Genomic DNA, 27,848 nt, shown 5'->3' on the forward strand with positions numbered 1-27,848 from the left:
GTAAAGTCTCGTTATATCGATATCGGATATATCGATAGTCCCGGTTATATCGATACTATTTCTATGCACGTACGGAGAAAATTACATGCAAACAGGGTCGGATATATCGATAGTCCCGGTTATATCGATATTTTTCGGACTCCCTTGAATATCGATATAACGAGACTTTACTGTATATATATATATATATATATATATATATATATATATATATATATATATATATATATATATATATATATATATATATATATATATATATATATATATATATACAGTATACAGTATATATTTTTTTTTTATTCAAATTGAATCACCAAAGGGATTGTGCTTTCGTCATGTACATCTTAACTGCTACACCCTTGTGCAAATGAATTGCACCACCATGTTATTTTGGCATAAAATTGATTGTTTACATTTTTTGCCAACTCAATTGATTCAAATGTACATTTTAGTAAGAAGTGTGTCCTCCTTTGTTTCTTTTATCACCTCAGCGATGCGTTTTGGCATGGAAACGACCAGATTTAGACCGTTGTTTATGAGGGAAGGGTCCATGTACCAGCTCTTAATTATCGCACGAATTAGGGATTTTTTTGTTGTGCGATCTTTCTCATGTAGACAAATATTGATTATTGACCATAAATTCTCAATTGGGTGCATGTCCGGTGAATTGACAGGCCTATCCATCACAATAATATCCTTATGTGCAAATAAATGTGCAAACGCGATGTTGTATCCATCTCGTTGAAGAACTGATTCTTTATAAAACAAAAAAAATCCTTCTTTTTATACCCGAACGATAGGGGATTAGGACATGGTAAACCATTAATTATCCAATCAGAGGCCTGGCAGACAATTAATTAGGGAATGTGGTTGGTATATCAGACAGACTCCACCCCTATCGTGGCAAATATTGTTCTGAACTTTTCACAAGCTTTAGAATGATTTTAAACCAGCAAACAGTCAAGATCACAGGGTGGTGCAATTAATTTGCACAAGGGTGTATATCCTGTTCAAAAGTACTGTAGGAGGTTGTGTGACGTGATCTGTTGTGTCATTAATTTCCCGTAGACATGATTGAAATGATGAACGGGCTTCATTTGTCTGAGGCGCTTTGCAGCTTCTCCTTTGACCAAGTCTCAAAATCGCTTCATTACAACCGTCAATCAATGAATATGAATAATCCAAAATCCAAGTATGCAAAGTTATGCAGTTAAGAAGCACTTTTATGATCAAATATGTTCACATCTTGCTTTCTGTTCACTGAACTACACACTTGGCATTTGTAAAATTGTGGCCATAAATCAGGGGTGTCAAAGTCATTTTTTGCCGCGGGCCATATTGTAGTTAACGGTTTTCACTCGGTTATGAATTCTGGGAAGCCATTATAATGTTTAATCTCCTCCACATGTTGCATATACAATGTACAACCAACTAATGAATAACTAGTTTTCAAATCTGAAGTAAAAAATAATGACTGTTATTGTGGTTTCATGGGACAATTTGAAATGCTGGTTCAGCATCAAGGAATTTCACAAATTTGATTTACAATCAGTTTGGAAATTATTCAGAACGCTTCACTTTTCCTGCATTTTCTTATATTACGGCCCTATTGCAAAAAGGAATTTTGTGGAACTTGTAGCAACCTATTCAAAAAGACTTGAGGCTGTAATTGCTGACAAATGTGCTTCTACGAAGCATTAGGAAAAATGTTCTGAATACTTATTTTATGTTTAATAAACAAATAAAAAACTAAACCATCTTTCATGTTGTCATCATGGGGTATTTTGTGTAGAATTCTGAGGGAAAAAAAATAATGTATTCCTTTTTTAATAGGGCTGTAACAAGAAAATGCGTGAAAAGTGAATCATTTTGAATACTTTCCGAATTGAGTATACTTTCACGAGCCGAATAAAATGATGTGGAGGGCCAGATTTGGCCCTCCACATCATTTTGACTTTGACACCAGTGCCATAAATGATTACACTGTTCCAACATTAATTATCGTATTTTCTGGTGTATAAGGCGCACCGGAGTATAAGGCGCACCCCCAATGATTAGTGTATTTTTTCTAATATAAGGTGCATTGGAGTATAAGGAATGAATTTTCAATGAATGAAAAAAGTTATCCAAAAATAATATCTAAAGATTATAAAAGTTTTCCAAATAATAACCTGCACCTTATTATCAGCTTGCTATTGTCATCTTTTAATGAAAATAAAGGCTTTCGGGTGCATCTTATACACCGGAAAATACAGTACAAACACTTCTCATAGGTCAAAACAAATAACCTACCCGACAGATGTCAAAGTCAAGGCCCGGGGGCCAAATCTGGTCCACTACAGCATATTCGGCCCGCGAAAGCAAATGCAAATTGTGAAAGTCAATAATGCCTGCTAAAGTCGAACCAAAATGTCAAATTGTTCGACGCAAACCACAACAACATTCATTATTTTTTTACTTCAAATTTGAAAACATTAATTTGTTGTGATCTCTGTGTGTAATATGTGGCCTGCAGCAAAAAAAACTTTGGCTTACACCATAACATAAAAAACACACTTTCTAGACACAGTCTTCATCCCTGTAGGTTCTGAAGTTAATGTCAAGAGAGGTTATCGATGGAAACAAAAAAAAATGAGAAAAGAAATTGCTGCCTTGTGTTTTTCATTTTTATTATTTTATTTTATTTTATCTTATTTTGCTCATTAACTCATTCACAATATTATGCCATTCACAAATTTATTCGTGAATTGAAAATATGACGTAGAGCGCCATTCCTGAATTTGTTCAGGTTTTGTTTTTTTCTTGCTTGGGTGCCGATAAAGCGCTGGTCATGGCCTCCTCATGAGGGCCGCTAAGTGTGAATAACACCGTGCAGATAATAATAATACATTTCACTTATAAGCGACTTTCAAAACTTTCAAGGTCACTTTACAGTCACAGGATATGGTTTTCTGTGGGTGAGCAGCAGCAGTCACACGCTGCAGCGTTCACTCAACCCAGAAGTTAATAGATAGAAAGCTAACTAACCAGCTATTATATAGTTAATAGACAGCCAACAGATAGCTACTTAGATAACTAGCCACCTAGATAGCTGTATAGCTAATAGCTAACTAGCTATTGAGTTAGCTAATACACTGAATGTCACTATTAAATACACAGATAAAAAGCTAGCAAGCCAGATAGTAGATAGCTAATAGATAGCCAACAGATTGCTAGCTAGACAGCTAGCCACTTAGATAGCTACATAGCGAATAGATAGCTAGCTAGATAGCTAGTTAGCTAATGCACTGATTAGAGAAATGCATTAGAGAAATAAATAAACAACAACAACAACAACAACAATAATAATAATAATAATAATAATAATAATAATAATAATAATAATAATAATAATAATAATAATAATAATAATAATACATTTCATTTCTAAGTGCTTCTCAAAACTCTCAAGGTCACTTTACAGTCACAGGATAAGCCTTTCTGTGGGTGAGCAGCAGCAGCCACAACTCAACCCAGAAGTTAATGGATAGAAAACTAACAACAACAACAATAATTAGAATAATGTTAATATTAATAACAATACATTTGGTTTGTAAGCACCTTTCAAAACTCTCATGGACATTTTTGGTTGTTTGGACCGGTTTAGTTTATGCGATAGAAGCGTGTGCTAACCAAACTCGGCCATGGTTATTGTTCCATAGAATGGGCGTGTTAGCCTCCAGTTGACTGATATATGCTTGGGTAATTCCCGTGGCAACCCAAATGAGCCAATCACAGACAGCGCAGCCACCTAAACGTGTTCCAGTGGCCGGTCGCTGAGTGAACGGGATGTCATATCTTCCTCACAATGTCAATACAGATACTTTCCGTGGTTCCCAGCATGCTTGCTCAAGTGCCCGGTTGCATGGGGCGGCTGTTATTTTTTTTTTAAGTTAAATGTTTGTATTGGCCGACTCAGCGATTCCACTTGCCAACTAAATCTATTAGAAATGTGAAAATCAAGTTAGGAGAAGTGAAGCTGTCCTCATGCACTTGGTATTGCTGAACTTTTGCGTTTCAAAAGCACCCTATTTGACTTCCTTTGCAACATTGTCCCATTTTTCTAAGGAGGTGAAGACGGTGGCCTATTGTCAAGCGGAAGATTATAAGGGCAAAACAGGAAATGATTTTGATGGACAATTCCTCTAATTGTTTAGCAGTGACAGATGGAGCGATGATAGGAAAGTTGTCCATTTAGTCCATTTAGATCAAGTCTTTGTTTTCAGGAGCATGATCAGCTTTTTTTGCTCATGGCATTATTAATCCTGAGTCAAACTCCACAATTTTCTCTGGCAATTCTGTTGAACGGACAAAGAAAAAAAAAAGTAAAAAAATAAAAATACAGCAATGCAGATCACTGCTGAAAAAGATGCTATGATCCTCTCCTCTTTCACATAGAACTGCTTCATGTCACAAAGAGGGTACAGCAAGTGCTGAAGAATGTGTTATTTAGTATTTTTTGTTCTTTTGACTTCAATATGGCGCCGTCAGAGTGGCTGCCTTTCCAGCAGCTCCTGTATTTTTTTTTCTATTTCTTTTTTTCCTTTTCTCTTCCTTTCATAACTTTGCTGCTGTGAAATGTCAATTTCTCCACTGCCAGAGGAATAAAGGTACATCCAATCCAATTAAGAAAATGGAAATTGAACACAGGCTGATTGACCACTCCAAATTGTCCCTAGGTGTGAGAGTGACTGTTGTATGTCTTTGTGTGCCTTGCGATTGGCTGGCAACCAATTCAGGGTGTCCCCCGCCTCGTGCCCGAAGACAGCTGAGATAGGCTAATAATAATAATGAGATATTATAATTATTATTATTATTATTATTATTGCTACTTTTGAAAAAAAAGTTGCTTGTAAATAATGTACAAAATATTGACGTTGTGAATTCGTATTTTTTTCATAATATAATAATAATAATACATTTCATTTCTAAGCGCCTTTCAAAACTCTCAAGGACACTTTACAGTCACAGGATAAGTTTTTCTGTGGATGAGCAGCGGCAGCCACGCGCGCTAGCGTTCACTCAACCCGGAAGTAACTCCAATAGCTAGCTAGCTAGCTAATAGAGAGATAATAATAATAATAATAATAATAATAATAATAATAATAATAATAATAATAATAATAATAATAATAATAATAATAAAACTCTCAAGGTCACTTTACAGTCATGGCATAAGTTCTTCTGTGTGTGAGCAGTGGCAGCCACACGCGCTAGCGTTCACTCAACCCACTCATAGAAAGCTAACTAGCCAGTTAGGTAGCCTGCCAGATTGCCAGATAGCTAGCCAGATAGCCAGCCAGATAACTTATGGATAGCTCTTGGAGGACGGGGGTGATGTGGTGAGAGGATGATGTTCTGGTGATGATCCGGGCTGAAGATATGGACACCGGGATGGACACAAAGCTGATTGACTGTGAACTCCGTTTTCCCATCCAGCCTTCACATCAACTGGACGCTAGTCAGCAGTGCGGACCCGATCTCCAGCCACTTGATACTTTGCAAGTCTTGAACTTGATACTTGTAATCCAGTCACTAGCTAGCTAGCCAGCTAGCTATACAGCTTCTATTATCCAGACTGATTACCTCTATTGTCCTGACAGACTACAGATTATTACGTTCGTACGACAGACTTCTTAGGCAACGTAGGCTTAGTTATGCTGATGAGGTGATACCAGTGCTAATGGGGCAAACAGGCCAGTCGTAGACCCCATAATAAGTCAGGATAATAGAAGTAATCAGTCAGGACAATAAAAGTAATCAGTGTAGCCTCATCTGCTCCCCCCAACCTGAGAGCAGGGACCTATCATAGCAGAGTCTGGCACTGCCACATCTGGACAGTAGGGATACATATATAGGGTCAAAACTACCAGCAGATTTTTGTTCGCTGACGAAGCCTCTTGGATAAGAAGCGAAACGTCCGACACTACCTTCAAAGAAGTATAGATGACGGCTGAAGAAACCTCATCGATGGACCACTCCTGTACGACTGAGAGCTTACACAGACGTAAATAGCTAATAGATAGCTAGACAGCTAATAGATAGCTAATAGATTCCATTTCCCCCTCCTTGTCGCGTGATGGATGTGACCTGGCCTTGAAGAACATGAAAAGAGGCAATTAAAAAAAAGGGAGCATCAGCTTTCACGTCTGAATTCCTACGTTTTCACTTTTACAGTTGGGAACAAACGGCATAAAAGGATGGATGGTCACCGGCCAAATTCGGAGATACCGAAGTCAAAGTGCAGACGGAAAAGAGAGTTTAGGGGGGGAGTGTAGACAACAGTTTAGATCAGCGAGAAGAGGCCTAAACTACACACGGCCAACTCTATAAACAGTATACTCGGTATATCCGATTTCCTGGCCCCCTCCAACGTCTCCCTCACTGAAATTCGAAACACAGCACCAAGAGGAACCAAAAAAACGGTGTTCTTTTTTAGCACCTAAAATAATTTGCATATAATACATATTTTTTATCCATATCCCACACCCCAAAAAAACACACAAAAAAAACATTCAATTACAGAAACTCAACATTCTTGTCACTTGATTATGTTTGGGAACATGATGAAAGTATGAAAAAAAATAATCATAATAATCAGTATTTTTCCAAGTTATACACCACCGACCGTCTCCAAAAAATATTGATTTCAAAGTACTTCTAAATTGCCCAAAAGGAGCATAATCAACCTAAATTTTCATTAAAAAATACAGTAGTGGTTTTAATCCTAAAATATCTATTCCTATAAGATTAAATAATAAAACATCAGTACCTTTCAAAAATTAAAAAATGTCAATTTAACCACACTAGCTAGCTATCTATTAGTAATCTATTTGCTAGCTATCTCTTTGAGTTATTCCGGGTTGAGGGAACGGTTGAGCCACATGCTCCAGGCATGTGGCTGCCGCTGCTCAACCACAGAAAAACTGATCCTGTGACTGTAAAGTGTCCTTGAGAATTTTGAAAGGCGCTTAGAAATGAAATGTATTATTATTATTATATTATGAAAAAAAAATACGAATTCACAACGACAATATTTTGTAGACTATTTACAGCGTTCTAAGCAACTTTTTTTTCAATAATAGCAGCCACCCCCCTGTGATTAGTTTACGTAGTGTCACAAACTTGCCTCCGAACACGCTCGAAATTGGCAAATAACGCTGAATCGAGCTTTGAAATCACATTTTCTGCACACGTGTCATTTTCTGCGGCCACGTCTGTGGATTTAGATGTTTTGTTTTCTCGCGTCGCCACACCGACCACAAAAACCACATCAGATGCGGCGGCAGTCGGCAAGCCTATGCTTTCCGTTGACTATGTGGAAGCAGAGCGCTGAGAATATGACGGAGGCTGCCGCTGAGGCACGTTTGTAACAAGTAAACGCATACACGAAAAAATATATATTAGCAGGTAGTTTTATGCACAATCAAGTATTAGGTTAACATTTTTTATATAAATACGTATGTACATGTGCTAGAATAAATATCGATTTGCAGTATGGAAAACACAACAGGAAATGGTCTGTTGACAATACAGGTAACATCCGATTTACGACCGAGTTCCGTTCCGACCAGACAGTTGTAAGTCGAAATCCGTTTACATGTTGAATACACACTCGGAGGCTAAATGACTCGCTAACTCCGCCTTTTGGTGCCATCACACGGTCGATTGCTGTGTAAGAGTGAGATGCTGGCTGGCTGGCCAAAATTGTTGTACGCGTTGTCGGCCTGCTAGCGCGTTGGGGTAGAATTAACATTTTAAAAATAAGGTCTGGAGGTCGGGATCGTAAGTACGGGTGGTCGTAAGTTGAGCCGGCCGTAAATTGGATGTTACCTTTCACCTGTACACGTAAAGATGTATTAGAAATTATATTGAATATGCGGATGATACAAATAATGCTTAGTGCTAGTTAACATTTTTTCTTTAGTTTTTTAAATCAGACACACACACTTTGCACACACACACATTTGCAAAGCATTTCTGCACAAAAGAATAACAATTGAATATTTAAAAAAGAAAATTCAGCTAGTTTTTTTTGAAAATTAGAAGTCGGAACAACCACTTTCAATCATGACCGACATTTCTGACTTACGATTTCTTGTCTATCGGCCATCAACGTTGTCCCTTTGCTACGTTTCTCGACATCTTTTCAGAGACAAGAATGCATGTTCAGCAATCCTACAGGAAACTCAGGCCAACGTTAGCCAAGCGGGAGTTGTCACGGTTTGCAAGGTGGTGATGGTGGTGGATCCCAAAAAAGCAGGCAGGAGGGAGCAGCAGGGTGGAATTGACAAATTGTATTAAATAAAGCCAGCAGGAACAAAATCTAAAACATCAAAGTCCTCAGAACAGAAAATTACAAAGTATCAAGGAAAACCATGAGTAGAAATCTGCCAGGATGAAACAACCCTGACAGGATGAAGCAAACACATACAATTTGTCAATTACACTCTGCTGCTCCTCCCTGCCCGCTTTATTGGGATCCACCACCATCACCACCTTGCAAACCGTGACAGAATGACCCGCCACCATATGGTCGTGCAGGGAGTCCTTTTAACTGTCACTGATTGGAACGACCAACACCTGTGCAGCTGCAGGCGGGGCCGACAGCGCCACCCGTTGGTCGCAACCAGAACGTGACAGTAGTTAGCCATCCACATACTGCAAATGTTTGGGAGCTAACTGCCGCCATTTTGAGCACTACTTCTTGTTACAGAGGCTAAGCGTACAACTTGTAGTCATTTGGTGATGTGAGAATAAATTTGGTAATGCATTATTTATGCTAGTTTTCATTTGATATTGTAAACATCATCTCTGGCGAGGGCGATTCTCAAAATTCGCCGTAGTCTGCGTATGCCCGTCTCGGGGTTGTACGTCTTATGGGAGGTAGAAGAAAATTAATCTGTGTCATCATCTGCGCTCTGCATGTTTTGATGCATCCGCTCCAGAATCCGATGGATGCTGTTGAAACTGGGCCGATCCGATGGGTGCATGCTCCAACAAAGCCTCATTAGATTATAAAGTTCCAGAGGGCAGTTCTCGGGACAGGAGAGGATGTGACCATCCCTGACATAGTAAATAACTTCCTCGTGGCCCATGCCGTAGTACGGCTGCATGCCGTGGGAGAAGATCTCCCATAGCACCACACCATAGGCCCAAACGTCCGATTCGGTGGTGTAACGGTTGTAGAAAATGGACTCCGGGGGCATCCAGCGAATGGGTATGGCGTCATTTTCATTGGCTTTGTAGTAATCGGCGGAGTAGATGTTTCTGGAGAGGCCGAAATCCGCAATCTTCACCACCATTTCCTCTCCGACAAGGCAATTTCTGGTCGCCAGGTCTCGATGGACAAACTTGCGTTCCGATAGGTAGGCCATCCCGGCGGCTATTTGTTTGGACATTGATAATTGCTCGGGGGAGGAGAGCGACCCGGATTCCGTCTCTGAAGAAAAACTTCCAGCGGATAGGCTGGCCCGGCTGAGCGTTGGCGCGGATCGTGTTGGAGAACGGCGACGTAGGAATTCGTTGAGGTCGCCTTGGGCCATGTACTCAAACATCAGGCACATGGGTTTACCCACCGCGCACACACCTGCGGAATGAATACAGACAAGACATTTTTTAGTTCACTTTTGATCAACCGAGACGGCGTTTCAGCCTGGCGATTCCGCACCGCCGAGGTTTGCAAGAACAAACAATGACTTGCAACCACATCAGCGCATTTCGTGATGTCATTCATCTCGAAGAGTAACGTTATTTTCTCTTTACCTCTTTTGTATCAGAATGGTTTCATTCACGGAGGCGCAAAGGTAAATAAACATTGGGCGTAGACATAAACACAGACAAAACCATTTTGGGATGTGTGCAAGTTCAGAAATAGACTCTGCACATAGTGGATCTACAGTTTGGCATTAAGAGCTCGCTAACTATGAATATTTGATAAGTGATCTGAGCCTACTGGGAAATGCAGAACTTTAAAAGAATTTCATTTTATAATAATAATAATACGTCTGTGTAAGCTCTCAGTCGTACAGGAGAGGTCCATTGAAGAGAAGGTTTCTTCATCCGTCATCTGTACTTCTTTGAAGGTTTTGGACGTTTCGCTTCTTATCCAAGATGCTTTTTCAGCTAAGAACAGTGACGTGCGGTGAGGTTCATGGCTGGCGAGGCACTGACGTCATCACAGTCAGATTTACAAACATGAACTCTACAGAGTGCTTATTCATCATTTGATTAGCAATAGTTAACGTGTTTTGTTGAAAATGTCATTTCAGCAATCTTTATATAAACTGTAGCATAGAAAAAAAAGAATAAAAAAACATGATTATCGTGTTGCCTTTACTAAATGAAGTCCATCTGAAGTCCTCCTGAAGAAAGGCATCGATAACTTCTTTGTAGAAGCCTTCCTTGTCTTTCTTCACTTTTAAAAGTCTCTCTATTTCTTTCAATTTAGATATGTAATCCTCCATTCTGAAAATAAGGCCAAGCAACACGAAAAAATGACTGGATGGTTGCATTTAACTTGCTAACTGTTTACTGTCGCTTGCTCTCACTAATTCTATTATTCTGCAGCCGAGGAGGCGCTAGAAGAATCTGTAATCACCAGTGCCCCCTGTCATGAGGCGGGAGAACTGTATGCCTCACCTATGCACACAGTTTTGATAAAATAAAATTAACACTGTAGTACAGTGTTTATTATGTACAGTGACTGTACATTATATACACGAGGTAAACTGTGGAAATGTAGTTCATATACTAAAAGTGTTTGAACACTTTAATCGCGATATACAGAGGGACAACAATGCGGTCTCACTGCAGAGCGAGCAGCCCAGTTAGCACAGTCATTGTGCAATCCATGGTGAGGCTCAGCCGGCTGCTGCCTCACCGCTCGTCTCTTCTTAGTTTTTGAACGGTAAATGTGAAAATTCCGCGATTTTGAAAAAAAAAAAAAAAATGGTGCAGTTAAATGGAAAAGAACTTTAAAGTAATCACTAAATCACTAAATAAATATAACTGTTTAATTTATTTTTTCATTTGATATTTCCATGATGACAGGTGAGGCACTGCCTCACCTGACTGCAAGTCACTGGCTAAGAAGCATCTTGGATAAGAAGTGAAACGTCCCACACCTTCAAAGAAATACAGATGACGGCTGAAGAAACCTTTTCTTCAACTAAGAAGCATCTTGGACAAGAAGCGAAAAGTCTGACACCTTCGAAGAAGTACAGATGATGGCTGAAGAAACCTTTTCATCAATAGTAATAGTCACAGTCACAAGATAAGTGTTTTCCTGTGGGTGAGCAGCGGCAGCCAGACGCGCCAGCCTTCACTCAACCCGGAAGTAACTCAAATAGATAGCAAGCCAGCTAGCTAGTGAATACATAGTTAATAGCTAGTTAATAGATAGATATTGGCTAGTGAATAGATAGCTATTAGCTAGCGAATAGATAGCTTATAGCTAGCGAATAGATAGCTAATAGCTAGCAAATAGATAGTTATTAGCTAGCGAATAGATAGCTATTAGCTAGCGAACAGATTGCTAATACCTAGCTTAAACGAAATTTAATAACTCCAAATTACTTCAGGTGTCTTTCTTGGTGTCAGTGAAAAAAACGTTGACTCCATACGAACTATTTTGCAGCACTGTTTATTCCCCTGACGTTCCTCAATGGAATTGGATCTCAAGGCTATTTCGACAAAATGTGTAAAACAAGTATAAATGCATGAAAAATGTATATTTTCTGTCATTACTATTGACAAAACCAAAAATAGGGTCAATCGGTTTCGTGAAATTTCACTTCTACCCTAAAATGAACGAAAACATTCAACAGGTGATAATATTTGAACTTTGTTAAAACCTTTGGATACACTTTTCCATCTGTTTTCGACAGTGTCACAAAAGGACATCAGCAGAGTTACCCGAAAGCATAAAAGTTGACATTTGACCAAAGAAACTAGGGGAGAAAACAGTCATACGTTTTGCTGTTCAGCTCTCAGTTTTTTGGACGGCAAATTGCAAAATGAAACCTTGCACAGTTGGTGTGTCTCATTTCGAAGTATCGACCATGCTCACCAGTAACGTAAGTTGTACATTATGTGATCAGATACCGAACTTTTTGTGAGTAATGTAAATGTAAATACATACAGTGATACCTTGGCTTACGAACTTAATTGGTTCCCAGACAGAGTGTGTAGGGTGAAAAGTGTGTGTACCAAAAATTAATTTCCCATAGAAAACCAATGAAATGAGAATAATCCGTTCCCAGGTCCCCATAAAACATAATTTTCTACTTTCTAATTTTCTAAGCCTTAAAACTACACAAAATATACTTTATTTTATGTATAATAAATGTGATATGGTATTATAATTAAATAAATAAACTGTATGTATGATAAAGTCGTTTTATTACCTTTGTGATGGTTATTGATGGCTTGATGGAATGGAGTGGTATTGTATTTCATCAGCATTAAACACTTCTTCTTTCACCATCTTGAGGAATGATCCTTCAATGATCTTGGAGGTGCTTTCTCTGCGATAATTTTACCTAGCTCCTCATCAATTGTGTTCTGTTTAGCTGTGTGGATAGCTTTTTGCATCAAGTGTACAGATGGCTTGTGAACATTCAAAGTTGAAACAAGTCCAAATGTCACTATTTTCTATCCGTTTTCTCACTCTCTCACTGTCATCTGTTTTTCTCTTTAATGTTTCAACCACCTCCCCTCACTGCTGCGTTCTTGACCAATCACGTGGCTTTAAAGGACAACCGACATCACTTTTTTGTTTCCTAAGTGACATCAGAAAAACTTTTTATAGCATCAAAATACCCAAAACACGCAGTATGATATTTTTTAGTCAAATGTAAAACACCAAAATCTGCAAAAAATTGAGTTGCGAATTGGGCATTTTCAGAAAGTCCCGCCCCCAGTTTGTGACGTCACACCAAGACATCTTGCCTTGCTCAAGAATCAAAACAATGGCTTCAGATTCGGAGAATATTCTTTCTTGTTACTCATCCATTTCATTCAAATATTCAAAAATTCAAATAGTTCTGAAGAGGAGCTGTTGGGGTAATTCGCCATCATCTCTAAACATCGCTCTGTAATCTTTGTTTACATTACATTACATTACATTACATTACATTTACAACACCTGTCGAAACAATGAACCAGGGACGAACGATCAAAATAATCCAACAAAAGCATACATATTTGCAATTGATTAAATAATTTATTCCCTGTCATCTTGAGGTATCTTGTTAAATTTTCATAAATTTAACGTTTGTAAACCGAAAAGTTCGTAAACCAAGGGGTTCATAAACTGAGGTATCACCGTATAGTAATTATCTAATCCGAACAAAATCAATTCCACTTTGATTTCTGAGTCTCTAAAGTGCTGGGACCATTAGCGTAAAGTCGTCTCGATTTTTTTTTTTTGGGGGGTGGGGGGGCTTTTGGAATAAAAGCCTACTGAATAATTGATCAAGTCATCTCGATGCAGACCTGGAATGGAATTGTTGTTTATGTCCGATGGATTTAGTTTAGCCACTGAGAATGTGGTCTTTTAACAAAGGTCAAAAGAAAAGAATAGGGAACGAAACCAAAAATCCTGAAGATACTCAAAGGAGAGGAGTAGCATTGCAGGGGTTTCTGAAAAACGACAATACGTCTGTGTAAGCTCATTCGTACAGGAGTGGTCCATCGATGAAAAGGTTTCTTCAGCCGTCATCTGTACTTCTTTGAAGGTGTCGGACATTTCGCTTCTTATCCAAGATTCTTCATCAGCGAACTAAAGTCTTACTGGTAGTTTCGGGCCTATATATATATATATATATATATATATATATATATATATATATATATATATATATATATATATATATATATATATATATATATATATATATATATATATATATATATATATATATATATATATATCCCTACTGTCCAGACATGGCGGTGCCAGACTCTGCTATAATACGCTTTCAGGCTGGGGGAAGCAGAGGACTACTCCCTGCGGCTCCATTGATTGCTCCTATTGTTCTGACTAACGACTGGCCTGATTGCCCTCTTTGCTCTAAACAGTACGAACGATCCAAATTGAACCTCACACCACCATATCGGTTTAGTGAATGATTTAGCTGTTTTATGAAAATCGCTTCTTTTACTCCCCTTTCAAACCATCTATGTTCTTTCGCTAAGATTTTAACCTCATTGTCGTCAAATGAGTTGTTGCTAGCTTTTAGGTGCAAATGTACTGCCGATTGAGGCCCACTAGTATTATCCCTGCGATGTTGATGAAGTCTTTTTTTGAGAATTTGTTTAGTCTCCCCAATGTATTGCTTTACAATTTTCATTCTTACAATGTATTGAATAAACTACATTACTTTGTTTTTCATTTGGCAGACTAACTTTTGGATGTACTAATTTTTGCCTTCAAGTGTTTATCGGTTTGAAATCAGTAGAAATTTTGTGTTGGTTTTTCTGGAACTCCTGCAATGTAAGGTACTGCAACTCCTCTCCTTTTTGTATCTTCATAATTTTTGGTTTCATTCCCTATTCTTTCCTTCCGACATTTGTTAAAAGACCACTGAGGGAACCCACAGTTTGAGTGCCCTCCTGATATGTTTTGACTCCTTTTCTCTATCTTCAACACTTGTTGGTATTAGTTTAGCCCTATGCTGCAGGGTTCTGATCACTCCTAGTTTGTGTTGTAGAGGGTGGTTAGAATCGAAAAGTAAGTATTGGTCAGTTTGCGTAGACTTCTGTTTTTAGCGCTCTGTCCTCTTATAATTACTTTACAATCCAAAAAGGCTAGTTGGTTCTCTTTAATGTCCTCGTTTGTAAATGTAATGTGATGTCTACCGAGTTGAGGTGATCTTTCAAGGATTGAATTTCTTGTTGTTTAATTATGACGAAAGTATTGTCCACATATATAAACAAGTGTCTAGGTTTTGTCCCCAGGACGGATGTGAAGGCCTGTTTCTCATCTCTTCCATGTACAGATTAGCCACTATGGGTGAAACTGGTAAACACATAACACAACCATTTTCAGATGATAGATAGATGGATAGATGGATGGATGGACAGATAGATAGATAGATAGATAGATAGATAGATAGATAGATAGATAGATAGATAGATAGATAGATAGATAGATAGATAGATAGATAGATAGATAGATAGATAGATAGATAGACTAGTACAAATAAGGAAGCCTTCTGGAGTTTCTTTCCTTTCATGCGACTCTCAATCTGTTTTTCCGTTCACCTCCCGAGTCCCCTTTCAGTGAATACGCCGCCGGCAATGAGAACTCCAGGCGTGAACGCTGCCTTACCTAAAAGTCGTACGATGTTGGAATGGTCGAATTCAGCTATGAGTGCCGCCTCTCTCTGGAAATCGTTTTGCATGTCTGCTGAGGCTTCTTCCTTGAGCATTTTTACGGCCACCATTGTGAAAGGTTCCGTCGGTAGCAAGCCTGGCGCTCTGCAATGATTTGAATGTTCACTCAAATCTTCAAGAATTGATCTATTGTACACATTTAACTTATTCGCTGCCATTCCTGAATTTATTCACATATATTATCTGGACATGGTTTTTTTTAAACGGTACCCCGCAATATTGGCAATATGGCAATATTGCAAGGGATTTCCACGATTCCATATCTCTCCTCTTCATCTAGCTTTTTTACATCACTGCGGTCTTTGTTTTCATCCATTTCCCTCAGCCTCAATCTTACCTCGCTTGAAAAACTCGGCCAAAGGCTCCCTCGCCAATATCCCGAACATACTGAATATTATTCCTGGGGTATTCAAGGGCCAGCAGTTTGGAATTGAGGAGCAGAGGAACCCTTTGGTACATGGGGTTCGGGTGGAGTCGGTCCAGGAGAAGCTCTGAAGGAAGAGCACTCATCGTCGGGCTCTCCATCGCCCTACGAAGAGACAGCATGAGTTTTGTCCACGCATGAACCCCCTTTTCGGATTCGGCATTTACCGCTTGTGTTGTCTCCATTGTTTTCTTCGCCGGCGACATGCGACAATCACCACAACGAGGAAAACCGCCGTGGCCAGTACGGTCAGAATGATAACGATGACCGACATGGAGTACGCAGGAGATGACGCTGTCATGGGAGGGAGGTGACGAGGACCTGCCGGCTCTTGCTTAGCCACTGACACGGCGCCTCAAAGTGATTTTAACAAATGGAATATTATGATCAAATGATGAATAAAGTCATTGATGACAATAACAGCGATAACACAGACTAAAAGGGGTTTTCTGAGTTTAAATTGCCTTTCGTACTGTGCTGGATTTTCACGTTATCCCATTGTCAAGCCGTGCATTTGAAACCTAGGCCTTCAATAGTACGACGTCTGAATCAATCCAACCCTTAATGACTATTTGATGACTATACAACCCATATTGCATCGACAGCTGCGACTCATATAAAAAGTGTGGTGTGATTGACTACAGGTCCACTAGAGACTAGCGTTACCCAGGAAATAAGGCATGTGAGAAGGCCTTGGTGTCGCTAACTCAAATTCTGATAGGTTAAAGAAAAGTTTGATCGACAACAGGGCCCGAAGAACTGAATGTGAAGCGAGTCCAAGTAGATTTCTGACCCAGGTAACAAATAACGGCTGAAATGGTTCAATGCCTAAATACAAAAACACACATCTAGACGTAGCACAACAGGGGGAGGAAAAGCAATGAAAGTAAGCTGAAAGACAAAGTTTTCTGTTACGAAAGCTAGCTGCAATGCTATGCTATTAAAGAAAGACTGGTAGTTACCCGATCCTGTTCCCGCTTCTCCGCACGGTGGTACGGCACAATATTCCCAACGTATGTTGGGATTTGAGGTGTAGCACCATGGCTTGTCGCTGATTCCTGCCGGGTTCCTGCAGTTGTTATGTGAGTTTTTCAACTCTGGAACAGCATCCACGGACAAACGGTGCTCATGAGGAACCTGCGTTGACGGAAGGGATGGTGGGATGTGAGCCAGGGCGTGTTTTGAGGAGTCAAGATACTCAATGGAGGCTTTAGAACAATTTTAAGAACACAAAACATCATTGGAGATTGTGAAGTGGACCTCTGGAGACCTTTTTGAGGAAGGTTTTGGTTTGTCAATGGCAGAATTTGGAGAACGTTTCTTCCAAAAGCGCCAACTTAAACACTCAAAATATGGCGCGTTGATGCAGCATGAAAAAAACGGTTTCACATAGCACAAGTTCGATTGCAAAAAGGTGTGACGTGGTTTTGCTCCGTTCTGCCTCATTTCACGGCTTCACTGACTCTGAAAAAATGCACAGTTGAGTAATATTCCGCAGGAACAGGCTACATTTTGTCGAAAGGGAAATACTGAACACTGCATTATTCAAGTCCACCAAAATCAACACATGAACACTTCACAATCACTAAAATAGTTTTCCCGTATAAAAATAAAAAAACATAGATACATAACTTTTTTAGGTCACTTTTAGCCAATCTTCCTTCAACCTATGACGGAAAGTAGATATTGAACTCCTCCCTGCACACTCAAGATTGTGTTTTTTACCTCCAAACACAGAAACAACACACGCACGAATGCATGCGGGCCTGCAAGTGAGCGACTGTGTGAGTCGCTACAAGATTTGCGTGTGAAAGCTAATTGCTTCCAGAGGCAGGATGTGACAGACAAGACCCTCCCTCCATGCTGACCTGGCAACACACTCCACACATACGGACACGCACAAACTACAGATAGCTCGAGTTCACCCGATGAGACTTTTTTTTCTTTAAACCAAGCAAAGACAAAAAAAACAGAAATAATTTTTGACACAATCTTTCCAAGACAGAGTCACAAATATGCCGTCATGGACTAAATTGATTTTAAACTTGTGGCAAATGTAAGACTTTGCATCATTGGATGACGGAAATACAACAGTCTCTACCAAAGATATTCCCAAAGAGAAGCCAAGTCCTGGATTTTCATGAGGAGGCCGCTAACGAAAAGCCAAATATGAAATAAGAGCTGAAACAAAGTGAAAAAAGTCGTCGATGCGTATGTGGAACTGTCGCGGCTTGGAATTGAAGCGGATTGACGTGCGACAAGAGATGTGAGACAATCTCTTTTCGTCAATGGATGCTACAAATTCATGTTTGCTTTCAACATTTAGCTTGTAGCAGATGTTCATATTCCACCATGACGTCCCTGATCCACTGGTGAAAAGGATGCCTTGATCCTCTCCTCTTTCATTGAGAACTGCATCATACAACGAGGGTGCAGAAAGTGCTTAAAATGGAATGACTGTGTCGTGTCACATTTTTTGTTATTTTGTTTATTTTATTGTTTGTTTTAGACTTCAAGATGGCGCCAAGAGAGTTGCTGCCTTTACAACAGCTCCTGTATGTTGTTTTTGCTGCTGTGAAATGTAAATTTCTCCACTGTGAGACAAAAAATCTAATCTAATATAATCTAATTTAACTCAACTCACGTTGCCATGATGTTCTGCACTGTATTCAATTTGCCTTTCATTTTGTTTTCTGATGTCCCAACATAACAAAATGTGAACGTTTGACTGACTTAAAATGGTTGGCATGATCGGAAAACCATTCACAAAACGACCTTGACGCCCACTGGGGACTTTTATTCTGTTCATAGTGATGTATTGTTTACATGTATGCATATATTTGTAATGTAATTGTTTCTACTGCAGTCGTACACGCTTGTAAATGATTACCTGTTGATCCCACGGCTGACAGGGTATGCCGGATCGTGTCACGTTCAGCTTACCCTGATAAAAACGGCCTCTGTCACTGTAACATGTAGCTGTGGATACAAAATAGAAAGATTGTGATTTGGGAAATTTAAATACAATACAATATAATATGAATGTTAACGGTTAACACTTACTCGTCATTTGATCAGTCTTGATGTCTGAAATACAAAAAATGGTTTGGGGAAATGTTTTGCAATGCTATAGATGCCCAAAAATAAAAAATACCATGTACAGGCAACATCTGACTTACGACCGAGTTCCATTCCGACCAAGCGGCCGTAAGTCAAAATGGCCTTGAGTCAAAATCCATTCAAAATGTTGAATAGAGATTCGGAAGCTAAAGACTTGATTGCTGTGCAAGAGTGAGATGGTGGCTGGCTGGCCAAAATTGTTGAATATGTTGCCGGCCTGCTAGCGTGTTGCGGTGCCAGGCATATAATTAAAATTTCAACAATAGGGTCTCAAGGTCGTGGTCTTAGGTATAGGTGGTCGTAAGTCGAACTGGTCGTAAGTCGGATGTTACCCGTATTACTTACTATGCGGCGCAATTGAAAGCCTTAAATTTTTTTTCAAAAGCTGCTTTATAATCCATTACGCCCTCTTATGTGTAAAATGTCATTTGCTGTGCTGATGGTGCGCCTTATAATCCAGTGCGCTTTATGGTCCAGAAAATACGATAAAAGTAAACTATAAGCTACAACAGAACAGTTTGCACTCAGTGAGGCGTTTCAGTGACAACTTACCCACAAAAGGAACATGGGTACAGGGTTGAGCCTCCGCATGGAGACTGGGTAAAGTTTGACATCTGGGCAACAACAAACGGGGTGTCTGAAAGTCTGCGGAAGAACCGAAGAGTCCGGACTGGACCGACATGCTGCCTTCTAGTATGGACCATTCCTTATGGCAGTACAGTTCCTTAACCGCAAGGCAATGCTCCCTGTTGTCAATGGATGACAAAGTTTAATATTCCTGAAAATGTGAACTGTCATACTGTATCTCCATAAAACTGAACCAGGGTGAGAACTTAGAATAGTAACATTTTTGGGTACCTGCAGACGGGTTTAGGAGCCGGTCCTAACCCCGATGGATTACAGTCGGGGAAAGCGATATGACAGAGTAGTGAACGCACTGCAGGCCCGCAGAGTGGACTGAGACCTTCAAACTCGGTCCGCCAGCTCTGAATCAGGTACTCTTGCATGTCCTCCGGATCAGTCATGGAGGCGTTGAAGAAAACCAGGGAATCTTCTCTTAAAATGCTGCGGCAAACTTCGCCCCGATAGGCGCTGCAGAAACCGGAAACACCCTTGTAGAGTCTGTCAAGAAATGCGTTCAGGAGCATCAAAATGAAATATTTTTGCCAATCGTACTTCAGTTTTGGTCAACCGACGAATTGCAAAAGTAGCGTTGGAGAGGAATGGGTGGTATAAAACAGAATTTTGAAGTTTTGTTTCAAATCGTGGCGGCGATCGTCCTATGTGAACTTTGGTTGGATATTGCTGATTGTGTTGACAAATACCGTATTTATTCGAGTATAACGCGAACACTTGTATAAAGCGCACCCCTAATTTTCAATTAAAAATCGGTATAAAATTGTGTTTCACTTTTTCTCGGCTCAGACCAAGCATTGTAAATGACAACACATGCGTCCATGATAAAAATCATTTCTTGACAATGTAAACTCTGGATATTGGTAATTGTGCAAAACAGATATGCTTAACTCATGTTTCAGTGTGGGCGAGGCGAGGAAAGGAAATGAAGCGTAGCTAAAGAAATGCTAATCAACAATCAAAAAAGCAATGCGCGTGATCAGGGTCTTTCTGAGATTCGAAACTGAAGGGCGAGAATAGCCAGGGAAATGCAGCCCCCTCCTGGAAGGGATAAAGCATTAAATATATATGATAATTTTTTTTCCCAGGCCTTGTGTATAACGCGCACCCAAACTTTGAGTTCCTTTTTAGGTAGAACATTTTGCGCGTTATACTCAAATACATACAAAGTTACGAGAGATATTTGCTTCACATAAGATTTCAATTGGAGCCGCCATTGATGGTGACTTTTACAAAATCCAGATTGCACATACCTGTAATTTTTTTGCAGTGACTTATTAAATCAAATCACCAACATGTAAATCTTACAAATCCCACCGTGACCGTTAGCTCCCTAATGCATTTCCCACGGCTCCGTCGGCATCCAGTGTCCAGATGTGGACAGACACGCTCAGAATATTCGCTCGCTATCCTTCCAATCCTGATCACACGAATTAGACCATTCGGGGACTATTCAACGATTTCTTATTCTTATTTAAAATTCACAAAATAACAGTTGCATGTTTCCGTACAGGGCAGCTGTTTCCTACATCTGGAGATCTGGGATGTCATGTTGGCGAGACAAAATGACCGCCACTCATAAGGAGATGAGCATTCTTAATTCAAAAGGTTAAAGGCACACCGCGAGGGGTTTTCAAAGGAAAAAGGCTAAAATAATGAAAGTACCATAATTTCCAGTGTATAAGGCGCAATGCCAATGAATTATGTATTTTCAACCTTTTTCCATATATAAGGCTATAAGGCAGGGGTGGCCAAACTGTTTGACTGGCGGGCCACAATGGGTTCTAAAATTTGACAGAGGGGCCGGCATGGCCAGAAGCAGTTGGAGGGAGTATTTGGGCCGGATATACTTAAGCATTAAAGGACAACCGGTGTCTCCTGACAAGTTGCGTCCATAATTTGTCAAATTGCTTCAAATGACTTCTACTGAGCGTATTTTACAAAGATTCCACCGCATATAGCGATATTTTACGTTTTCAGACTCGCGCTGAATATTCCGGAAGTCTTGTTTTTGAGTTGGTGACGAGTCCTCACCCTACGTCACTGAAGGAACGCCCCAGACTGATAAAGGACATACCTTGCATCATCTCAATGCATTTTGCGGTACTTTGTTTGGTCTGAAAACTTTGTGTTGATCCGTGTTGATGACATAACGCGATGGTGTGTTGCATCAAGACTTCTACAGTGTTTTTGACATTCGCTGAAAAAACCTCCCAGGAGACAATTTCCATGGAGCTTTCTCGCCATCTTCTGCTTTTTTGGGTACTGTGAGTACTAAAGAGTTTGTCACTACATTTCTCTCCAGATGTATCAAAATGACCGGAATAAATTCTTTAATCGATTGCAAACATGTCTGCTTTCCTCTTCAGAACTATTTGAATCATATTTATAACTGGATGAGTAACAAGAAACCATCTTTTCCGAATCTGAAGCCATTGTTTTTATTCTCAAGCAATGCAAGACGTCTTGGCGTGACACCACGAACAAGGGGGCGGGACCTTCTGAAACTGGCCACTTCTGATTTCAAATTGAAGTACTTTTTAGACATTTTAAGTCAGTTTTATTGGTGTTTTGCATATGACTAAAAATATCATACTGCGTGTTTTGGGCATTTTAGATGCTATAAAACGTTTTTCTGATGTCAGTTAGGAAACAAAAAAACTGATGTCGGTTGTCCTTTAAGTGTAGTGTGTGCAAGCCTCATAGCACACTGTAAGAACACTCCAACAACAATTTATTAACTGTCTTTCAAACGTGAAAAATATCCTTTATCAGTTAATGAATTTGTCTCAAGGAATATGCAAGATATGACATTTACATACAATTTCACGGATACCTGGAATATGGAGCAGCCAACTTTATGGCCGGGCAGGCAACTTTTCAGAATTGTCTGCCCTGGTGTCCGCTAACTTTTTGTCATGAGTTTCAGACACTGTTATTACTATAATTTGGACAAATTCGATTAAAAAGCCTAACGGGCTATATGTGGCCCACGGGCCGTAGTTTGCCCGTGTCTGCTATAAGGTGTACCTTATAAAAAAGTTTTCCAAATATAATCTAGAAATATACAGAAGTTTTCCAAACATAAGGCATAAGCCTTATCCACCAGAAAATGTGATACAATATTTTCTTATACAGTGATACCTTGGTTTACGAACGCTTTAGCTCACAAACTTTTCACTTTACAAACATTAAATCCACGAGAATATAATCTTGGCACTCTGAACTAGTTTTGGGGAAACACACAGAGCTCCACAATAGCTGGCGGACTGGTTTTTGGCGGAAGAACACCAAACCACAGGACCAAAAAAGACCCCATCACAGGCTAGTGTTCAGCCAAAGAATACACAAAAGAAAATTACGGTCGAGCAGAAGGAGGAGATGATCGAAAAACACAAACGAGGTGTGCGTTTGTGCGACTTCGCGTCCCAGTACCAGTATGCTAAGTCCACCATTGCTACGTGTGGCAAAAGGTGTTTCTCTGTTGTCCAAGCAACGGTCTCAGGCAATAGAAGAGGTTGAAAAACTACTGTTGATTTGGATTAACGAAAAGCAGCTAGTAGGGGACAATGTGAGTGAGGGTATTATCGCCGCGAAAGCACGGCAACTTCACTCGGATATCGTCAAGAGGCAACTACATCAACAACCATCACAAAGGTAAATAAAACGACTTTATTATACAGTGCCGTTTATTTCTTTAATTACAATACAATAGCACATTTATTACACGTAAATAAGATATATTTTGTATAGTTTTATTTAGTAGAAAATTATGTTTTATGGGGACCCGGAAAATGATTATTCTCATTTTTAATGATTTCCTATGGGAAATTAATGTTTGGAAGATGCACGATTCGCCTTACACATACTTTCTGGGAACCAATTAAGTTGGTAAGCTGAGGTATCACTGTCGTTGCAAAACTTGTTTCATTCATGGAAGGGACGCCGTATAGTCCAGTGCGCCTTATACAGCAGAAAATACGGTATCCTAAAAATCAGTTAAAGATCCAACGCATTAGAATGCCAAAAAACTTAATAAATACAATAAAATCCTTCAGGGTGATGTTGAAATTGAATGAATGCTATAAATTGAACAATTTAAATGATTAAGAAACAAGAAAGGGTTGCAGCCGTTGTACATTCCAACGACTTACCTCCATTCTATGGGGAAGCGGCAAGATCCACAAGTTGGTTGAAGGTGACCCAGGATGAAAAGAAGAAGGGAGAAAGAAAGCAAAGGCATTGCATTTAATCTTGCTTGGAAGAGAAAGAAAAATGAAACCTGTTCCTCATCCGTTCATGTCTTAGTTTTAGCGTCTTGGTCTGTGGAGAGACTTAACAACCAGGAAGTGATTGGCCAATGCATGAGAGTTGTGTGTGGGCTGCGGTGAGGTTGAAAAAGAAACAAATGGTGCGGGGGGGGGGGACAGCTGAAGCCTCGCCAAACACACTGGCAGCTAACATAACACAAAGACTCAGAGTGAAGTACTGTATTTTCCGGTGTATAAGTGTCTGAAACTCATGACAAAAAGTTAGTGGACACCAGGGCAGACAACTCTGAAAAGTTGCCTGCTGGGCCATAAAGTTGCCTGCCCCATTTTTCACAACTTCAAACACAATAAGACAAGTAATCGCCAAAAAAAAACATTGTGGCAAAGTATTAAGGATTTTTTTAATTAAGGATATACCTACCACAAATGCTCCCTTGCTTAATTCATGGTCAATATCCCTTGCTGATGATTTTTCTCCATTTGTCGTTTGTCCATACACTGTTCGTCATGGTGCACGATGCAATGTTTGCATTGCGTCGTCCGCTACAAGCCACGTGAACTCTTTTTTCCACGATGCTTTTAATAATAATAATAATAATAATAATAATAATAATAATAATAATAATAATAATATCGATGAGAAGGTTTCTTCAGCCGTCATCTGTACAAAAGTGAAGGTTTCGGACGTTTCGCCTCCTATCCAAGAGGCTTCGTCAGCGAACTAAAGTCTGACTGGTCGTATCGGCCCCATTTATATATCCCTAATGTCCAGACCTAGTGGCGCCGGACACAGCTATGATAGGTCCCTACTCTCAGGTTGGGGGGGGCGCGGGACCCCCCCCCTGTGGCCCCACTGATTGTTCCTACATTCCTGACTAACGATTGGCCTATTACATCCACTCCCCCCGGTATCACCTCATCAGCATAACGACCCTCATCAGCATTGCGAAAGTTGCCTAACCTGTTTTGCCTGAGCAGGCTATTGTATGAACGATCCAAATTGAACCTCACACCACCAGACCGGTTTAATGAAGGATTTTGTTGTTTTATAAGAATCGCCTCTTTTACCCCCCTTTCAAACCATCTATGTTCTTTCGCTAAGATTTTAACCTCATTGTCGTCAAATGAGTGGTTAGTAGCTTTTAGGTGCAAATGTACTGCCGATTGGGGTCCACTAGTATTATCCCTGCGATGTTGAACAAAATCCTTCATTAAACCGGTCTGGTGGTGTGAGGTTCAATTTGGATCGTTCATACAATAGCCTGCTCAGGCAAAACAGGTTAGGCAACTTTCGCAATGCTGATGAGGGTCGTTATGCTGATGAGGTGATACCGGGGGGAGTGGATGTAATAGGCCAATCGTTAGTCAGGAATGTAGGAACAATCAGTGGGGCCACAGGGGGGGGTCCCGCGCCTCCCCCAACCTGAGAGTAGGGACCTATCATAGCTGTGTCCGGCGCCACCAGGTCTGGACATTAGGGATATATAAATGGGGCCGATACGACCAGTCAGACTTTAGTTCGCTGACGAAGCCTCTTGGATAGGAGGCGAAACGTCCGAAACCTTCACTTTTGTACAGATGACGGCTGAAGAAACCTTCTCATCGATGGACCACTCCTGTACGACTGAGAGCTTACACAGAAATAATAATAATAATACATGCAATTTCTAAGCGCCTTTCAAAATACTCAAGGACACTTTACAGTCACGGGATAATGTATGTTTACCTTTTGTAGCGTCATAAATTTTGTTAGCTTCTTTTGAATCTTTCTTCTGGGGCTGAGGTTCTGTGTATCTACTTTCGAAAATGATACGCAAATACACAACCTTATAACGCTCGGGAAAGTCCGGAAGCACGAAGCAGGCCTATCAATTTGTGCAATTTATTTATCAATCGATATCGGATATATCGATAGTCCCGGTTATATCGATACTATTTCTATGCACGCACGGAGAAAATTACATGTGCGCAGGGTCGGATATATCGATAGTCCCGGTTATATCGATATTTTTTCGGACTCCCTTGAATATCGATATAACGAGACTTTACTGTATATATATATATATATATATATATATATATATATTTTTTTTTCCAAAAAGAGGTCGGCCACCCGGGTGGAGACGTTTTGTAAGCTGTACGCACGACGTAAAAGTTGCACGCCCCGGGCGTCCGGGCAGGGGTTATTTCAGACCCTGGTATTATTATTATTATTATTATTATTATTATTATTATTATTATTATTATTATTATTATTATTATTATTATTATAGTATGTTCCCTTTCAAATGTTCTCATGATTAAATATGATTCAAAATGTTTTTTTTTTTACTTTGTTACTTCCGGGTTAAGTGAACGCTTGTGCGTGTGGCTGCGTCTGCTTACCCACAGAAATAATATCTTGTGACTGTAAAGTGTCCTTGAGAGTTTTGAAAGGCGCTTATAAATGAAATGTGTTATTATTATTATTATTATTATTATTATATTGAGCCACAACAGGTCTAGCAAATACTGTCGGCAGCCACACACTCCATTCTCCCTATTGAAGAAGTATTACATAATCCCAGCCTCTATTGTAGCACCTATTACATTTTTTTCATCCTGAATGACACTTTTGGTCGAGCAGTAGGACCATAGCCTTAAGATATTATTATTATTATTATTATTATTATTATTATTATTATTATTATTATTATTATTATTATTATTATGCGGTGTGCATTATATTTGGAAAACTGATATATTTATATTTTATATTTGGAAAACATTTTTCAGTCATTCAAGTTGCGCCTTAAAGTTCTGTGCGCCTTAATATATGGAAAAACTATGAAAATACACCATTCATTGGGTGTGTGCCTTATACTCCGGTGCGCCTTATACACTGTAAAATACGGGAGTTGATGCTCCCGCAGATAAATCCAACACTTGGTTTCAACATCGACGTGTGGTAGAATAAAATGTTCACCTGCGACAGTCACCCGAGCGGTTGCCTTGACCGTGTTGGCCCCGGCACTGTGCCTGTTTGAGGCCAAGCATGTGTAAAGAGCTGGTTTCGTCACCGTCACCCGCAGAACCGACAGAATGACTTCTGCAGTCAAAGTCTCGTCGACCGATGCGCCGGAGAGCTTGAAGAGACCAAAAACCAAGAGTCATATTGTGTTGGTTTATTCAAATTCATCAATGCTGCTTCATTTCAATAGGTTGAATACAAGGAACGATTATTTACCATATTTTCCCGTGTATAAGGTGCACCCAAAAGCCTTGATTTTCTTCAAAAGATGACCCTGTGCCTTATACACAGGTGCATCTTATATATGGAACAATTTTGAAAATACACCATTCATTGAGTGCACCTTATATCCCGGTGCGCCTTATACACCGAAAATACAGTACATTAAAGTTGCTATTTTGATTTTTTATAAGTCTGCAGCGGTAAACATTGCGCAACAATTCACAAAGGGCTCACCTATTTTTTAAAAAGCTTACACAGGTAACTTCCAACTTACGACCGGCTCGACTTACGACCATCCATACTTACGAGCACCTCCAGACCCTATTTCAAAAATTTTAATTCTATGCCTGGCACCGCAACGCGCTAGCAGGCCGGCAACGCATACAACAATGTTGGCCAGCCAGCCAGCATCTCACTCTCGCACAGCAATCGACCGTGTGATGGCACCAGTTTGTGAGTCATTTAGCCTCCGAGTCTCTATTCAACATTTTGAATGGATTTCGACTTACGACCATTTTGACTCACGACCGTTTAGTTGGAACGGAACTCGATCGTATGTTGGATGTTACCTGTATTTATTTTTTGTATTTTCATGTCTTTATATAATTTTTCCCTTTCATAATTTTACTGACATAATACGGTAATTTCTGCATTGTGAGATAAAGACTTTCTCATCTAAAACATTCATATGACTTTTTTTGTGTGTGTTTTTTGTTTTTTTGAT

General features: G+C 39.7%; 1 protein-coding gene across 1 annotated transcript in view; it reads right to left on the minus strand.

Annotated features, from left to right (window-relative positions):
* Nucleotides 1-5,169: 5,169 nt before the first annotated feature.
* musk (muscle, skeletal, receptor tyrosine kinase) overlaps nt 5,170-27,848 on the minus strand; it is a 28,492-nt gene continuing 5,813 nt past the window's right edge. Inside the window, exons 7-17 of the mRNA XM_089020832.1 lie at nt 26,858-27,017; nt 23,776-23,782; nt 19,844-20,107; nt 19,538-19,731; nt 18,929-18,952; nt 18,756-18,844; nt 16,828-17,002; nt 16,033-16,219; nt 15,779-15,970; nt 15,377-15,525; nt 5,170-9,631 (exon numbers count right to left, since the gene is read on the minus strand). Coding sequence (XP_088876958.1) covers nt 8,940-9,631; nt 15,377-15,525; nt 15,779-15,970; nt 16,033-16,219; nt 16,828-17,002; nt 18,756-18,844; nt 18,929-18,952; nt 19,538-19,731; nt 19,844-20,107; nt 23,776-23,782; nt 26,858-27,017 — 2,133 coding nt within the window. The 3' untranslated portion in view covers nt 5,170-8,939. The remainder of the gene's footprint in view (nt 9,632-15,376; nt 15,526-15,778; nt 15,971-16,032; nt 16,220-16,827; nt 17,003-18,755; nt 18,845-18,928; nt 18,953-19,537; nt 19,732-19,843; nt 20,108-23,775; nt 23,783-26,857; nt 27,018-27,848) is intronic.

Source organism: Hippocampus bargibanti, linkage group LG18 (assembly GCF_051943395.1).
Source record: "Hippocampus bargibanti isolate YZ-2025 linkage group LG18, ASM5194339v1, whole genome shotgun sequence".
NCBI classification, from domain to species: Eukaryota; Metazoa; Chordata; class Actinopteri; order Syngnathiformes; family Syngnathidae; genus Hippocampus; species Hippocampus bargibanti.